The sequence below is a fragment of the Euprymna scolopes genome, chromosome 27, assembly GCF_053919585.1.
Source record: "Euprymna scolopes isolate OS-2025 chromosome 27, ASM5391958v1, whole genome shotgun sequence".
In the NCBI taxonomy this organism is placed as follows: domain Eukaryota; kingdom Metazoa; phylum Mollusca; class Cephalopoda; order Sepiida; family Sepiolidae; genus Euprymna; species Euprymna scolopes.
The window spans coordinates 33,870,902-33,890,173 of NC_136508.1; the positions used below are offsets into that span (position 1 = coordinate 33,870,902).

General features: G+C 31.5%; 1 protein-coding gene across 1 annotated transcript in view; it reads left to right on the top strand.

Moving 5' to 3' along the window:
- Window positions 1-19,272, top strand: part of LOC145248803 (uncharacterized) — a 2,668,808-nt gene that overhangs the window by 2,573,927 nt on the left and 75,609 nt on the right. The window contains exon 16 of the mRNA XM_080110455.1: window positions 5,886-5,930. Coding sequence (XP_079966581.1) covers window positions 5,886-5,930 — 45 coding nt within the window. The remainder of the gene's footprint in view (window positions 1-5,885; window positions 5,931-19,272) is intronic.

Here is a 19,272-nt window from a genome sequence, read left to right on the forward strand (position 1 = left end):
AAGAAGTTTTTTTCTGGAAATATATTATGGAACATGGTCACAGATATTAGATCACTGAATGGAAGTTTTGATTAATCAAGTAAGATTAACTATTGAAAAGGAAAAAATTTAAATATATAGAAAATTATTTGTTTTTGTCTTACCTTCTAAACATCGGCAAATTTTCATTTCTTCCATTGTGATAGCCTTATAATACGCCTCTATTAAGATATATACTTATTCAGGGAGCTGTGAATTGGGCACAAAGACACAAGTCAAAACTGCCTGGAAGAATTTGTATTATTTAGATTATTAAAACTACTGCTCTCATCTTCAGTGTTATTTTCACAACATTTCGGTCAATGTAACCTACAACATTCTTCAGATGTATCTTGTTGAACTGAATCTTTCTGTCAAACTTGGGAATTTGCACAGAATTTTGAACAGAATGATTTATTTAATGATACTCTCATTTTATCAGCCATGACTGGGTAGAAGTCCTGAGTAATTCACAATTTTCTTTTTGAATGTCTTCTGCACTGAGGATTGAACCTTCAACTTCCAGAAGAGTGTAGTTTACAACTGAATTTTACTAAGTACTTTATCCACTACGCCATGGGCTTTTGGAAGAAGTTCTATGAACTGCAGCCACTACTCACCATATGTCACTTCACACATATGACTCCTAGCCACACTTATGGCTCCTATGTTTGTAGTGCAATGCTCAATGCAAGTGAAACCTGGCCTTTGGCTAAAACAGATCTGCAACACTTGCAATGCAATGGCAGGGTATTGATGAGACAGATTTGCAATGTGAAGCCAGGTATGGCAACTGTATGATCACAAGATCTGCTGGAACAGCTTGGCCTCATGAACATTGATATCATTAATAAAGAAAAAAGCATTTGTTGATATGGACAAGATAGGTTGAGATTTGGAAACTCTGAGTAGGCAGAGAAGAGGCTGACATAAGTTGCGTTCGACCGAACTGCTGTGGAGAGATTATATAGTGTGGAAACTCAATACAGTTGATCATCATGGTCTGTGTACTTTCGTTATACACATCGAGGTTCCAACCTTGATAATCAATCCAACAGAAACTGGGCCATTTTGATGGCCTCTTTGCTGTCGGATTAATACAAAATGTTCTGTGTAGCCCTAGGAGGTCCATCACCCAAGGCTTGCCTCCTGGCTTTTGGGAGGAGCAAGTTCATTGCTTGTTACCTGAGGCGCCCTCACTGAGGAATTCCGACAGGGCTACTCAGGCATATTTTTGTAGGGCTGAAGTGCTCCTCTTGGAGCACTGATTTATTTTTCCACCTTCAGACCTTGTGTCATATCCTCTCGCGGTGGGAGAGAGGTAAATATCGATCATCATGATACAGTTTCTTGGAGGTGTGAAGTGAAATTTTTCATGCAGCAGTTAGTGGGTGGGGGTGGGAGGTGCACTATTGTGAATGATGCCCCTCAACCTGCACAAATGAAAAGAACTTATGATGATTATATGGTGTAACACTATGCAGTGAAAATTCGATTAGATATTGATTAATGTCTGTGATTTCAGGAAGAATTGGCTAGGAATTACACACATAACTCCCTCATCAGTCAGTTAATCTAATGATGAAAATATGGAAATCCTAAAAATAGAGGATTCTGGATATTTGCAAAATTTTACATAAAATTTTACATCAGCATCCCTTTGTAGAGTCAGCTAAGATCTTCAGCAATGCAGGAATAGGTAAGGCTTGGGAGAATGGTCTCCTGAGGCCTAACAGAACTACACTTTACTCTACTGGTAAGTTTTGGCAGCAATTAAAACAAATTACCTCCCTTTATTGTTTATCTTTTCTTTTTGTTTTTAACTATTTAACATATTCTGTTATTTTTACTTTCTGTGGTGTTTCGTTTGAAAACTGATAAAAGAAAAAAAATAAAATGAAATAAAATGTGTTGCCGTTTGGCTCAGGTATGATTGTTCAGCTTTAGAGATTCTAATAACATTTGCTTTAAATATTCTTGTCTCATCTCTCATACACTGTCTCTCTCCCATAGTGTGTGCATATATATATATATATATATATATATATATATATATATATATATATATATATATATATATATATTTCCTGTCACTCATCTCCTTGGCAACACCTTCTTATAATTTTTTTTCATCCATCCATACATTTATTCATTTTTTTCTTTTGTTCTTTAACTCCTCTCTGTTTCCATGACTGATTTTCCACATTTATTCTTTCTTTTTCTTCTTGAATTCTTCACCCTACATCTCTCCCCATCCCCACTCACTCAGCCGAGTAATTACTTACTATGCAACTATTTCTTTCTATTTTCTTAATATATTTTCTTTTCTTTTTTGTATTATCTCTCTTCTCAAACTCTCCCATTTTACTTTCCTTTCTTCCCCATTTTTCCCATCTACTCCTCTTATAACCCTCTTCCTAACTCCTTTCCTCCTTCTCCTACTTGCAGATACTGATTGAGAAAAACATGATGCTTGATATTTTCTCTCTGTTTGGTCAGCATCTTTAATGCAGAAACTAATTTTTACCATTTTATTTATTTATTGTAATTCCCTTTAATCTCACCTAACTGCCCCTTACTTATGCCACCTTTACCTACTGATCTACCGAAACTTATCTGCCCTTCCTACTCTCTAAATCAACATCCCATCGTCCTGCCAACTTTTATTATTATATTATACTTTCCTATTTACCTGCTGGGAAGAAAAAAATAACCTTTTGGCCGAATAATGTTCTTACCTCATATTATCTTTCCACTTTTTCCAATTTATATGCAATATTAGCCACAACATGGGATGCCAAATAATAATCAGCATTCAGGCTCAATTGTAAATTAAGAACTTGAGCCTCTAGTCTTTTCCTAATGTTTGAATGCCTTACTTTTACAGAGCAAGATCTTAGATTCACCATTCTTGTTATTTCTGATCTGGACAACATGATCCACATTCAAAAGCAATATTTTGCCACTCACCAACTTTATTTTTATTACACTGAAAGCAATTCATATTCAATCATACACATTAGGTTCAGTTAAACAATAATTTATTACTTTTATATTGACCCATCTTGATATTGTTTACTTATAAGTGAATAAACACAGCTCAAAATAAGAAATGCTGAACTATGCAAAACTCACACTTCTTTAGCATTGACCAAAATCTAACAGTTTTCTCCAATTTGAACCACAATTCTCTTCTTTTGTTGTAGTTGATTGTCTTTTTTAGTCAATACAAATAAACAAACAGAGCTCTAAATAACAAGGAACTGCATTCAGAAAACACATCTTGCCTGGTGTATTTTGTTGAAACTAAAAAATATCTACTTACGCAAATGTTTTTAAAAACTGAATTTAATCATATTCAATAATTTAAAAGAATAATCTCATTTTAACTTTAAAAACTGAATTTAATCATTTATATTCAATAATTTAAAAGAATAATCTTATTTTAACTTTAATTCTTTCATATATGCCAATACTGAATCTCTAGATGTCTCATACTTTATATCTATAATATACAGTGAAAACAGTAAAATAGTTTTATTTCATTAACAAACTTTGACCTATTTGACTTTGCTGTGGATACAAATACGTATTCAGTGCATAAACAAAAACAACTAATTAATATGGAACTTTATTCACACGGGAAGAAACATCTTATGTGACGCTACTGAAAATAGAAAAAACTCATTGTATACACAAGATAATGAGTGAGTTTGTCGTAAATCCTTCAGCATGTTTGTCCATGTGTGTTTCTATATTGGACAGACTAATATTTCCATTTGAAATTCCATGTGATTTATCTGTAGGATGGAGTCATACTAATTTTCTCAAATATATCTATCGCTACTTCTTCTCTGAAGATGGGTTCATCTCTCATCATATTAACCATTCTTGGTTTTCACACCTTTATCCTAAGGATTATTTTATGTGGGCGGTATCTAAAAGAAAGGGTCTATTTTAATGATCCTCAAACTTTTGCTGCACTTAACAATAACGTATGAATAGTTTAAGAGAATTTTACATAACATGTTGGGCAGGGTCATTACAAACTTCAATGTATGATTAGTCACAGCGATTCAGTGTCAAAGAGTTTGGATTGAGCACATTATAAATTCCTGAGCTGCATTCGCAAAATATTAGTATATAAGGAAATCTTATGCCACACTAAACTTACATTTCCATCAGCCAGATCTATGTAAAACATAGTAAATTGTCGTTTCAATAATACATGCTACTTTACCACAAATGGTTACAGTTTTTGGATAACCCTCTATATAGAAATGTAGTTCTACTTAATGACGATATTTATAACATTTTTCTTTTCTAAATATTCACGATCTTTTTCGTTTTTAGCTTTATTACATAAGTTTACTAGTGAGAACATTAAAATTCCAAGGTTTTTTTTCTTCATCTCTATGTGTAATTAACATTTTTAAAACAATACATATATGTAAAGTTTAATAATATTAAGAAAAGATACCTCTTTCTGCTTTCATAATAATAATTGTCATTGTAAGCTGAATAATTTTTAGATAAATAAAACGAATATGTCTATTTATTTATTTATTTAAAATTGTAATAATTTAAACCTTTAAAGACGAAAAATATTCCTTTTCTTGACATAATAATTGTCAGCTAAATATTTTTAGATCAATAAAATACACGTTTTAATCTCATAATGTATTTATCGTAACAATTTAAATGTCCCTTTCTTCTTACCATGAAAATAATCGTCAGCTAATTATTCTTTAAATAAATAGAACGAATTTCACTTTTTAAATTTTTTGTAATTGTAACAATTAAAGATGGATTAAAATGAATGTTATGTTATGATTGAAAGCCAGTTCGAATTTCTTGGTCCAACCTTCCTGGTTCAAATCTTACAAGATAGAAACTAAAATTAAAAAAAAAAGAATGAAAAATGTAGCTTTTCAGAACTGGTTAACTTAACAGGAAATTTGAATTCAATTTTTAAATGAATAAAATCGTATTTTTTATACCTTAGTGAGATGAGTTAAATTTCCATTATTTTCCATCGTTGTTGTGTGGGCGATCTAATATAGATAATGATGTACGTGCAGACGTGATAAGATATTAATGAATAAAGTCAGTTCAAATGTTTTTGGTTCAAAAGGTATAAAAAAGAAACTAGTATCATAATTTCTCTTTGAATAATTCACAATATACGATGGTATCAAAATAATTGTTTATAGACAGACGTGAATCGGATGTTGAGTGAAAGCCTGTTCAAATTTTCTTATTTCAAACCTTCTTGGTTTAAATTTACAAGAGAAAATCTTATTTCATAATCTCTTTCTATGATGCCCAATGCACAATGGTATCGAAACAATTGTTTAACTTATAGCGAAACGTGAATAAGATGTTAATGAATGGAAGTTTGTTCAAATTTTATTTGTTAAAAACTTAAAAATAGAAACTAGTCTTCTAATCTCTCTTACACACTGGTATCAAAATAATAATTTAACTTATTGACAGAGAATTACAAAAAGTAAATGAACAATCATTTGATATGTATTCTCCTCGTGAAGGTGTTCTCTCTCCTTAAGTTTTACTGGAATAAACATTAGGCTCATGTGTTTAATAAAAGAAAACAGGTGGATTGTTGTGTCACTTTTTGTTAGCTACTAACGTGTGCTCTCAGCTTCTCTTATTTTGAATGCACACCTGCTTTACAATGGCTAATGAGATGTGACTAAACCTTATTTCTAATGCTGGGTACCACATGCTGAAGATTTGGCATCCCATAATATTTGGTTGGTATGTTACTGCTGTATGACTTGGACATACTGGCTTGTAACTGACCTACTAGTGACTGACCATTGAAACCATTATTTCTCCACCCCCAGGGATAGCGGTTGCTACTACTGCCACTAGTATCCCTGACACTAAGAGTGAGTAACATAACCATATCCTACCAATTCTGTCTATCTCTGTCTCTCTGTCTCTTTTCTCTCTCTCTCTCCATAAAGATATATATATATATATATATATATATATATAGGGGTTTTAGAAAACCGAAGACAACTTCGGGATTATGTTCTGTATATGTAAATAATGTAAAAATTTCCCATTACTATAGGCTTGAAACTGCTTGGTTTTCCAGTTATAAGCCATTGAAACTGATACTGGGCATCATATTTTATTGCAAGCATCTAACACGTACAATGCATGGGATAGTTCAATGTTATTTCTACATATAGCATAGGCATACACTATTCCTGTGACATGATCGCATGGAAATTAAGCCTAGGTCTGGTGTTGCTATGTATACAAACAAAATAATGAAATGATGACACCAAACAAATATAAAAGCCGTAGGTCTAAGCATCATGATCGGTAGAGACCCCTTTGATGGCCAACATGGGCCAAATACAGGCAAATAAATAATACCAAGCAAAGATCACACAGAGGAAGAAATGGATTACAAAGGAAATTAGACTAGTAATTAAATGTTATTATAGCAGCTAACTTCAGATAAAGAAGATACTTTACACATATAGAACATTATCCTGAAGTTATGCCATGGATTTTTTAAATACCCTATATATATATATATATATATATATATATATATATATATATATATAATTTGTTAATACTTCTATTTCATTCTTGATCTCTTGCTCTTTGTCTCTTTCTTTTTTGTTCAGTCTTTCCTCTCTCTATCTCTCGCTCTCTTTTTATGTTAGTCCTATCGTATTAATCAGTATGTTGTCCTTTGTCTTTAATGAATTGCACACTTTCTTTGTTCAATATGTTACCGTTTGCTTTAGACTGGCAGAAATTCCAACCAAAAGATTCCTGACATTTCTAAATTTGCTTTGCTTAAAAAAATGTGTTTCTGTTTGAACTACTCTAATATTTGATCTCTGCTAAGACAATCACAGCCAATTGTCAGGGTAAAAACTTTGGGTGAGTTCTGTTTTAATGATCTATGACCCCCTTCTCTTTCGACAGATGAGTTTAGCTGCCCTATAAGGAGTTTATCATAAAGCAAGGGTTGCGGAATCATTAACTGTGATTCTTATCTGATAGTGAAATCTAAAACGAACAGAATCAATAATATATGTGTGTGAGCATGTATTTTGTTAAATACATACACATACACACATAGTTTTAAAAGTTTTTTTTTTAACTTTAAAACTATTCAAAATGGTAGTTAAAATTATTTTAGTTCTAAGCCATTCGTTGGAAAATCTCCTTATTTTTTAAACCAGTCGTGTTTTTTATTTAAAAAAAAATTCTTTTGCAACTGCCACAGTCCCGGTTATCGTTGCTGGAACGAGTGCACACTGTTCCCATTAATTAAATAAAGCATTCCATTCAAAATTCCATGTTGATTCCCGAGTTTGACATAAATTCTTGAACTTGACCTGAAGAAGGTTGGCAATTACATCAGCTGAAACATTGTGATAATAATATCCAAGATGAGATCAGTAGTTTGACTAATCCAAATAATGAATTCTTACCTAAAAAATTCTGAAACAAATTGTTTTTCCTTTGAGCTTAAATATTTAAGAATAAATTCTGACGATAAATCCTCATTAGTAAAATAGTTCGAACTTCGAATCTTTACCTTTGGTAAGACAACCATAGCCAATTTTCAGGTGAAAACTTTAATACTTTACGAATACAATACTGTAGCTTCCTTCTCTCTTGACGGATAAGTTTAGCTGCACAATAAGGACATTGCAAGAGAGAAAGTAGTCTCGTAATCTTATGATAATTCACAATACACAATATATCCAAATAATTATTTAACATACAGACAAACATGAATCAGATATTAAAGTTTTAATCAATGTTTTTTATGATTGCCATGAAAATCAAACAATAAACCATTTTGATCAGAAATTCAGGTTAAAATGGCAAGGTGGTTGAATTTTTCCTAAAATCGCTTTATAATATTAATGAAATCATTATGTACAGTGCTCGGCAGGTGTACTACAACTCATCATAAGTAAAAACAAAAATATGTAAAAGGCTCCCAAAATTCATACTAGACAATTTTAATATAAATTTTGGGAGCGTTCGTATTCTTGTGTTTAAATGTATAGTCTTACTACTTAAACTATAGCCTACTACTTATTATTACAGAATATATATATTGACTATATCGTTTATATTAATCGTTCCCATACTGTATCGTATTAAATTCTATACTAGGTCTGCTTAGTGGGTGATCATAGCCCAGCATATGACAAGAGACACCTAAAGAAGGTTGGAGGATACATCAGCTGAAATGTTGTGAAAATAATGCTCAAGATGAGAACGTTAGTCTGCATAATCCAAATAATAATAATAAAAAAATGACCATGCCTTCTTGTTTGGCTTCCTCCATTAATTTATGATTAAAAATACATAGATGTATAGTGGCACCAAAAAAAGAGAGCCCGCATTTGTCATTTTTTCAAAATCTGCAAATTTAAGCTAAATTGAATGTAACTGTTTAAACAAATTATACCTCATTTGATTCGCCTTTTATGCCTCTATAATTTTACCTTTTCAAATTAATATATACACGACGATTCTTCAATTAAAAGTCAAATATGAACAGGTAAAATTATAGAGGTATAAAAGAATCGAATGAGATATAGGGTGTTTAAACAGTTATGTTCAATTTAGCTGAAATTTACGGTTTTTGAAAAAAATGACAAGTGCAAATTTTCTTTTTGGCACCACTTTAGCTCTAACTCCAGAATGAACCTGAGAATGAGGCTAACAGTAATAACATCACATTCCCCAAAGCTCACAAATTGGACAGTGGAGTGCAGAGGGGGGGGGGGTGACAGTGACCTCGGGGATTCAAATTCGTTTGTTTTTTTTAAAGGGGAGGTATCCAATCATATCAAAACTCATATTTCTCAGTACTAGGACTTGTACTTGAGTCTTTGGAACATGTAATCAAGGAATTAGCCCTGTGAATCACTAGACCTCTGCTTGCCACTGTGTTATCGGGTGCACTTGAATGTCATACTTGACTATGCCCCCTGTTAAAACATTCACGACAAATGCTCGTCCATCTACAACCACGATTAACAATTTCTCCTATTCTCTATCTGTGCTAAAAATTAAACACAAATTCCATGAACAAAGTTTCTTTCCTCAAACTGCCCGCCTGTGGAACTATATACAACGAGTCTGCTTTCCATCTTAATACAACATGATAGTTTTTAAATCCAATGTAGACAAGTTCTTGTTGAGCCGTTCTCTTGCATTATCAAATTCTACCTGATTTCCATTACTACTGCTCATTGCACTGTTTTAATGACAACCTTATACTCATTAACTCTTATTCTCGAGTGACCGTCAGGCTTCGATAAGTTGTGACTCCCTTAATAAAATAAACATTCAGTGAACAACTGTCATTTTAGTAATCTGTTAGTGTAAACCAGTGCAGACCTGAATTACTGCTGTGATATTTGGTTAACTTGGCTTCAGATTGAAGAATATTGAGTTGTTTTTTGTGTGTGTGCTTTTTTGTTTTTTTATTGCGAAGCAATTTCTATGAAACACAGGACCGGTTGTTGTTTCTTGCCGCAATGTCTGCAAAACTTGTCATAATTGCTGTTTATATGTTTAGTTTGTTCTTGTTACTCATTTCATGTCGAAATCGTTTTTATACTTGTTTCTCATTGGCTGTTTGATTGTGGCCATTTTTAGCAACTGTGCACATTATATGCATGGAACAGCGTCCAACTTGTCTTTTGCACGTCTCTCTTTTTTATTTTTTATTTTTTTCAAAGTAATGTTCTCTCTCTGCTTTGATTCAGAATCAGATTCATTATAAAATGAAAAATGATATGTGAGAAAATTCTGCCAGAAGAGTATTAAATTCAAAAATATATAAGAGATTATAGGTTAATCGTATTTTTTGTTGTTTTTTTTTTCTTTCTTCTATCTAAATGAATAGATGTTAAAGTTTTTTTTTTATCTATCACATCTATATTACCATCAAAATCAAAACAACTCATTGTTATTTAAATCAATAATGCATCATAGTCTTTTTAAAATAGTGTAAGCATATATACTGGAGAGTAAAGGCCCAAATACAGCTATGTGTATGCCTAATTTGCATACCTATTCTTTAAACAATTCATAATAAATTAAGGTCTGGTGTTATTAATTTGTAATTGCATTGTCTTATTTTCATTATTTATATATATATATATATATATATATATATATATATATATATATATATATATATATATATATATATATTTAAAAAGAATATTAAGGGCTAGATCAGCATCTGCCAAATAGTGGTTAGTTTTTTGTCTTGTTGAACATAAAAAATTATATGTAGACAATAATTATCTAAAAAAAATAGTTATCATATAGTAAGGTAAAGTGATCAACCATAGTCGATGGAAACCTAAAGGCTCCCTTTTTGTTTGGTTATTATATCAAGTTGTAAGAAAGAATGCCATTCTTTCCCAGAATTACTTCACTTATCCTTAATCCTCATCTTATAATTCTGAGTGTTTAGCTAGAGGAGCATTAAGTACTATATTTCTTGGAGTCTTTTGCATGACTCAACCAAGGATTGAACCCTAATCTCTTGGCCAAGAAATGTAGAAATTCATTGATTTTTGTTTATTTATTTAGCTGGCAATGGGGCATCCTACCGGATGACACCATTCACCTACTATCTCATACATTCCAACCGAGATATTTTTCAAAATTCTGTCTCTTTAAGTGCAATCGTCTGGATCTCTTTTGCACTTGGTTCATCGAGTATATTTGCTTCGTAGATTTTAAAATTCTTTTCCATAAGTCTAGTTGCTCTTATAATTACTGGAATGATGGAGATTTTCCTAAGATTCCAGGTTCTTTTTACGTTGTACATTAGACCTTAATTCTCTGTAAGGTTCAGGGTGCCATTTGTAATCGTGTAATGCACCATCCCTGATTTGCAGCAACTGGGTAATATCAACTTTACAATTATCTCAACTTCATTTTAAATGACTTAAAAAGAACTATGACGCTGTCTTACAATTTAACTGAATATGATTAAAATCAACCAGGGCTTACTTAAAATTGCATGGCAAAAAATTGCTAAGTGCAACAAGCCATGTGAAAGGAGAGTTAAAAGCTGTGTATGCCTATGTCGCACCATATGAATGTTTGTCCAAAGCGACGTTAAATCTGGTTATGATAGTGATCGTCACTATCTTCTCTGGTAGGCTGTTTCACAAAAAATATGCATAGAAAATGCTTTCTTCTAATGAGATGAAAGCACTTGTGGTATTTTTTTGCTGAACTCTGCGTAAATCACAACTTGGTGTTGGAAAATAACTCCTTGGAAAGTATATTGAAATCCCCGTTGATGACATTTTATAGTATCTGCTTGTATAAAAAGTTTTGAAGTAGAATATGTTTTAATTTGAAAATGTTAGAAAACCAAATAATGTTATAAAATATTTTATTTAATGATTAAAATCATTTCTTTTTTGCTGAGACTTTCGGTGTAAGACACCTTTTTCTAAGAAGGCTGTTGTTTTTTTTTTTTTGTTTTTATTTTATTTTTTTTTTGTCTCCATTTATTAACCTACATAAGTCAGCTCCTCGCAGAGAGAGAAAAGGATACGTTCGGTGTTATTTACAGTTGTTTTCAATCTGAAATTGATGTGTGTTGGTTAATAAATGAAGAGAAAAAAATGGTCTTCTTTGAAAAAGGTGTCAGTGGTTACCCCTTCTGTGTAGAAATGGCGCATGATGGAACATTGCTTCGGTTACCGGTGGTAGTCAATGGGAAGAGAGCCATAGCCCTTGTCGACACAGTCTGCACTACAACGTTGTTAGCGAGGAATGTCGCGAGGTCATGGAGTGGAACCAGGATTATTAGGACCGTGGATGGCAGGGATGTGAAATGCCTAGGAGAGACGACAGCGGAAGTAATGGTGCAAGGGGTGCCCATTGGACTGCAAGCCCTAGTGTTGAATCATCTGGTCGGTGGTGTCGACGTGATTATAGGTATGAGTGCAATTAACCGACTGGGGGGGCGCTACATTAAGAGGGGGCCAAGTGACGTTTGGACGTCTCGGCGCAGTGGGGATGGCAGGAGTGGAAGGTGATAGAACCATCAGAACCCCAAAACCGGAGGTTTGCTGCATTGAGGACAAAGATTTTCTGGCGAAGTTTGATGGCGTGAGGTGGACGGTGGAATGGAAATGGATCTCCGGGCCCCCAGAACTACAGAATAAGGTGGGTTGCTACAAAAACACCCTGCGAGGAGAAATAAGAAAAGGATTCGAGGAAGAAGTGGAGAGGTGGATAAAAGAAGGAATTCTGAAACCGTGGACAGGGGAAGAAAAAGGAGTGTTGCCACTACTGGCGGTTGTTCAGCCTACCAAAAACAAGATTAGGCCCGTGCTGGATTTTAAGGAATTGAACAAACACGTAGCCTGCCACACTGGAACGGGGATCGACATATGTGAGGAGGTCATGAGGAAATGGAGAAGAATGGGGCGGGCCACTAAGATTGTCGATCTGAAATCGGCATATCTGCAGATCCATGTAGATGAAAAACTCTGGCAGTACCAACTGGTCCGGTACAAGGGGCGGGTGTATTGTCTGACGAGGTTAGGCTTTGGGCTGAGTTCAGTTAATTTGGAACTATGAAGCATAAAACATTTGTTTCCAAAATTACTGGACTTTGTATTAACAATCCAAAAAGTGGTAATATGCTGTAAAGCAACCAAACCAAACCAAACCCCCAAAAGTTTCCAGCAAAATATGATTCTCTTTAAATGCAATAATAGATAGCTTTTTTCTTAAATATTCTTATTTGCATAATATCTTACAGAAGAATTCTATAAAAAAAACTCTATCTAATATAGTTTCCTCTATGTTTTTTTTTAATTGGAAATTTCACATAAGTTCTGTTACAGAAATACTTTTACAACAAATTTATATGTATACATTTCTGTGTGAGGTAGGTTAATCTTTTTACAATTGTTTTACTGGTGCTGATGTCCCAAAAGTATTTATTTTCTCATACATAACTGCAATTTATTAAAATCAATAAAGCATAAATGTTTCAACTATGACCGATTAATCACTCTGATAAGTAAAATTATCTTTAGTCAGTATGTCAATACTACATTAAAATCAGATCCAAGAGAAGGCCATCATGCATTATCTTTAATGGGGAAAGTTGGAAGTTAATGCTTTGTAGCAGTTACATAATTATGATCTATTTTCCTATGCATTTACATCTCCTCATTCATGAAGTGATTGATGGGATTTTCAGCCAAAACACTTTTGTGTAGTGCTTCTGCCTAAACATTGTTTGCACCTTTTATGAACAGTAATCTTGAACACAGTGTTGAGAAGAAGTCATATTTCTTTGCTCAAGAAGCTAGATAAAAGTCCTGGTTGTGATGTCGCTGCAATAAGACTTCATCTTTCTCTCCTTGTTTCTATGAAACTTATGAACTCAATTCCATTTCTATAGTGCATATACATTGGCGGACTCAACCAATTTTGTATTCCTGTTTTCATAACTCTTTACAAACCATGTTTTGTATTGATGAAATTGTTTTGATAAAATGGATTTAAATTGTAGATAAGAAGTTTGATTTTTTAGTCGAAACTTGGAGACCTTTTTCTTCATGTCAAACAAGGCCAGTAGAATTGATATCAATACAGTAATCATACTACAAAATGGCGATCTTGACACTCTGCTTACCACTTCTACATCGTGAACTTGTCTTATGTTTGTGACATTAGCACAAATGGGAACGTGTCAAGTGGACTGAACTCATTTTGTTTTAGATCTGTCCTTGATTAGTCTCTAATTAAACCTGCTTTCTACCAAAACGGCTAATTAATAAATCATCATTTTAGTGAAATAAAGTAAACTAAAAAAAAGTAAAGTGGTTGCGCATTGTCAAGAGCAATGTGAAGATTCCTTTTTCATTGGCTATTGCACTGAGATATAGGAGAGAGCGCCATTCCTTTTCCAAGATTACTCCACTTACCCTTGCTTAGCAAGGAGGACATCACATACCATTTTTTTAATCTTTGGTATGACTCGGCCAAGGATTAAACATCAGTTTTTTGGACCATCAAATATGATGCAAATGTTGACCGGTTTTAAGTGAAATAGGATATCTCAAATATAATTTATTAGTGCGATTTATGATTCAATGACTGATAACCACCTGTAAGCAAATAAAAATTAGTACAAACCTCTGATTTTGTGCAGCATGTAAGGGTTAGGTAGCAGACAAAAAAGTATAAAGAAAAACAAAACAATGATTGCTGCGTCTAATCATATACTGGTGGGTCTCGTGAAATAACGAGATTTCTCATAACCTTATATACAAATGAGCTGCTGCCGGCTTGAATAAAAAGCCTATAAATAAAAATATATTTGGTAAAGTGAAGAATAGTTAACAATTGATTATGTAACCACAGGACCCTCATGAAAATCCCATACTTGTTTTCTTCATCTGTCTGCATAATTTACTGTTAATAATAATAATATTTCCATTGAAAATAATGTATCTTTTTTGTTCCTGTAAAAATAATTATCATTGTCAGTTAAATTAACTTTAAATAAAAAAATAAATACTTTTGTTGATCCATTTTAAAATCGTAATAATTTATCTTTTTAAAACAATAACCATTCTCTTTCCTCTTAATGCAAAAAATAATTGCCAGCTAAACATTTTCTTTTAGATACATAAAACAAATGTTTAAACCTTATTACTTAATTTATGTACTGTTATAATTTAATCGTTTAGAAATTAATAATTTCTTCTTTCTTATCGTAAAAATAATTTCAAACTAAAAATTCGTTAAATAAATAAAATATCATTTTTTTGAAATGGTATGTATTTAAAATTGTAACAATTCAATGTATTAGAATTGTATTAAAATAAAGACTGCAAAAAGTAGGTGTTTCAAATTGAGGACAATTCCATCTTTGAAAATAGAGTTAAAAAATGACAATGTATGTACAAACAGGTACTTGTCTAGAATTCTTTCTCCTTAAAAACCAAAAATTGTTAATCCGTATGATGTACATATTTATGACGGTAAGAAAATACTGTACACAAAAAAATAATGTAAATTGATAAGGTAGTTTTATTTTTAAATAAGAAAATCAAATTTTTATGGCTACTCTAGAAGAACAATCTAGTGATACCATTTTGAAAATAATCTAAAGGAACAAGGGAGATAACTTCGAATAATTCAAACATGCGAGATTTAAAAAAGCCTTTCTTAAGCTGAAGGGGTGAACATTAGAAAAATTCGAATTGATTTAAAAATGATTTTTTTTTTTTTTTATTAAAATAAACCTACTTGATTAATTTTCGTGATTTTTTTTGTGTACAATATTTTCTTTTTGTCAAGGGCACATACATCATATCATGCCAAATTTTCTTTATTTTTGTTTTTCTCATATAGCAGAGTCTATACAAGCGCTTAAAATTGCCTTGGTGTATTATTATAGAAATCATAATTTATCTTTTTATTATGTAAATATAGTGCAGATTAAGGTGTACTCTTTTGGCAGAGTAATTTTGTAGCATTTTTTAAAGTCATTAAATTAATAAAGGAGAAACACAGTTGTATCCTCTCTAATATCACTCCGCCTCTCCTGAAAAACAACCATATTTGTTACTGATATCCCAGAAGCATGTTATGTGCAAGAGACAATTGTCTTTTACCTGTATTGTATTGTTAGCTGTGACTTTAGTTTTCCTATGTTTTACTTTCTTTCTCTCCCATTTCTCTTCCATTTCTTACGTGTTACCGTTCACTCGTCAGTGTTGTCGTCGTCATTGTCATTGCTGCTGTTGTTGTTATTCTTCTTGATGTTCACTTTGAATTATTATTTATTCCTGCCACCTCCAGGCAGTTTGAAATATTTAATTAACTACTAATAATTAAATCAGTTAATTAATTATATCAACAACAATGATGTTTATTTGATGAAAGTATATCATTTTTTAACATAGATTAATTCTATAATTCATATATGTAGTGCATTTTAATGTTTAAAATAAAAAAGTTTTTAAAAATTCAGTCATTTTAGAAATAATTTAATTATAAACATGTGTAAAAAACAAAAATGAATGTAGATATATCCTGGGCACACACAAAAATACGCATCTATATAAATACATATATATTGTGTATATTTTGGCAAGTCTTGTTAAGAACAACAGAATTTCATCTTTTGATGATCTTTTATTGTGATTTTTTTCTTGTTGCCATAGAAGCTTTTAGTAAAATCATAGACAAAATCAGAAGTTTTTTTTTACCAGTTAGACCCAAACATACAAAAACTTGTATGGCAACAACAAAAAAGAATAAAAATTCTGCATTTTTCAGCAAGGCTTGCTTTGATGATACATATGTTGATATATTTGTTTCCATTTATATATATATATATATTTATATATATATATATATATATATATATATATATATATATATATATATATACACACACGTTTTTTTGCTTGTGAGCATTTATATATACGTTTATATATTTGCGGATATTTACATATATCTATATATATATGTGTGTATGGTATGTGTGCATATATATATATATATATATATATATATATATATATATATATATATATATACTTATATAATTGTGTGTATTTAGATATGTGTGCAGATATATGTATGTGTACATTTATATAAACATGTGTGGGCTTAAGCACAGTGAAATATCTACTGAATTCATTGTATAATCAAATAACTGGTATAAGTTACTTTGCATAATTTTATAAATATATAATCTATAAAACATATTGTTACGATATTAGCTATAATTTCGTAAAAATTCACATACAGTTTGTAATGGAATCTGTCTGTAAATGGGAAGACAGTTTGCAATTTCTCAAGAATCAACAAGAAAAGAAGGTGGAAAAATTATTTATGTCCAAAATGTGGAACTATCACCCAAAACTCGAATTCCTCATAGCTATATGGCTGACAAAACACTTTGTTATCTTAACAAAATCTAAGACTAAAAGAATAGATGAATAAGAAATGGGGGGGCAATCTATATATATATATATATATATATATATATATATATATATATATATATATATATATATATATTATTTAGTTAAGCAGCAGTGGTCGATTTATTGTATTATACTTTATTAAAAACAAATGACATCTTATGTTGGTTTAATCTTTTAGTGTTATCTTGAAGATGGATTATCTTACTTATATCCGGATAAAAGGTATGAAAGAAAATGTCCACAATTAATGGAATTTTTTTCAGCTGCTTGGTTCACACAAAAAAATTTTTTACAAACATAAGATTTCTCAATTGAGAATAGTAGACTACTTTATAAAACCAATTGCATAACAAACAAGGATATAGTCACACTTTCTTACTCATAAAATAAAGCTTATAAAGGTTGGTCATAAGTGGTAAACTGGTTTCACTGTAGGTTTTGGGTTTTAACTCATCACATTCACTCAACAAGTAACCCAAGCATTTATAATTTTAAAATAATTTTGTTTGCTTCTTCAATTGTAATTGAAGTAATAGCACATATATTTTTAATAACTTATGGATCTTTCACCTTTTTGAAAGTATACATCTTATTTTTTATTTAAATAAAGCTAACCAATTAATAGGATCTGTTACAAATTACGATTCATAATTCGGACATATTCTTCATATACTTTTATGTTCTGTTGGTACAAAGATGTTAATTTATTAACCTATATGAATAATTCTGAAAACTTGAATGTTATTCTTCATGTTTAGCCGAAGTTCTGGATATTTATTTTAATCATCATGAAATTTCCTTAAAATTATATACAATAAAAATAGTTCTGTAAGACGTGTTCTTATTTATATCGCAAAATGTAGTACACATTCATCAGATGCACAAATAAACTGATAAATGTGGATTTTTCTTGTCCTATTCACCATTTTGAATCCAGATTCCTGGTACTCATTCTAATCGTGATGAAATTTCCCTTAAAATGATATACTGTCATACCTGACTTAAACATTTCCTTTCTGAGTAGAATATGAATTATGGCAATGTTTACAAACTTGCAGTACAGAAATAAGTAAGATGACTTTATCAACTAGAAAATGTATTAAAAGGTTGCACTGACAAGGCATGTCCATTGTTTTTAATACAAAATGTTTCAAATATATATACTGTATGTCATGACACTTGTTTTGTGTTATGCTCTGTTCATGTTTCTAAGAGAGGTCTTCCTTTCCCGTCAGCCTTAGTCCTGTCATTGTCTGATTAAGAAATGGCACTATTTATTTATTTTAATTGTATTTTTTTCTACCTCTCTCATGTAAAATAAAAAGTCAGTTAAAAGTTGATCCTGGACCCACTTTCATTTCACTCCCATGCCTGCAGAAAATGGGCCTGCTACCATATGCGGTCATATGTTATAGACGTTTTGACCGAGTTACCTCCCCTTGATATCCTCATACTAGTATCAATTTTCACTTACATTAACTCTAATCCCGCAACAAAGTTCATTGCTCTCATTATGTTAATTTTTTTCCTGGAAGATTCTCTTATCTATTCTTCTATCAATTTCTAAAACCTCCACTCTTGGGCGGCAGAGCACATCTATTGAAAAAAAAAAAAACAGAGTGCTGTGCAGAATATATATTTTCCCATGTTCCATTGATCTCCCTCTTACTAGCACACCATGTGGTTTGTTTCTTTTTAATTATTTAAAAGAAAGGAAACTGGTTATTTTCTTTGCTTTTCTTAAAATCCTATCTTTCTTTCTTTTACCTTTCTTTCTTGCTTTCTTTTAAAATTCAGTTTATTCAATAAAAAAATGCAAACATTTACAAACAACAACAAAAAGAAAATTAAAAAAAACGTAATGAAGAAATGGAAATAATAAAACTTTTACTCGACCATAACATTTATTGGGTTTTGTTCTTTCTCAGCATAATAAAACGAAGAAATAATCACACCTTTTCAATTGTAAGATACATCTGGATGCCCAGATGTTGATCGTCGGTGATGAACTAGATTTGTTGCAAGCTTTGGATTTAACTTATCATACCCGATCCATGAATAACCCAAACATTTCTGATTTGAGACTAGTATTGTCTACTTCTTAAATTGGATTTGAAACAATAAGTAGATATACTTTTAATTAGTTATGGATTTTTCATTTTTTTTTATTAGCTCTGATTTTCCTTGTTATGGAGAAATATTTGCATTATAACATATTTATTTC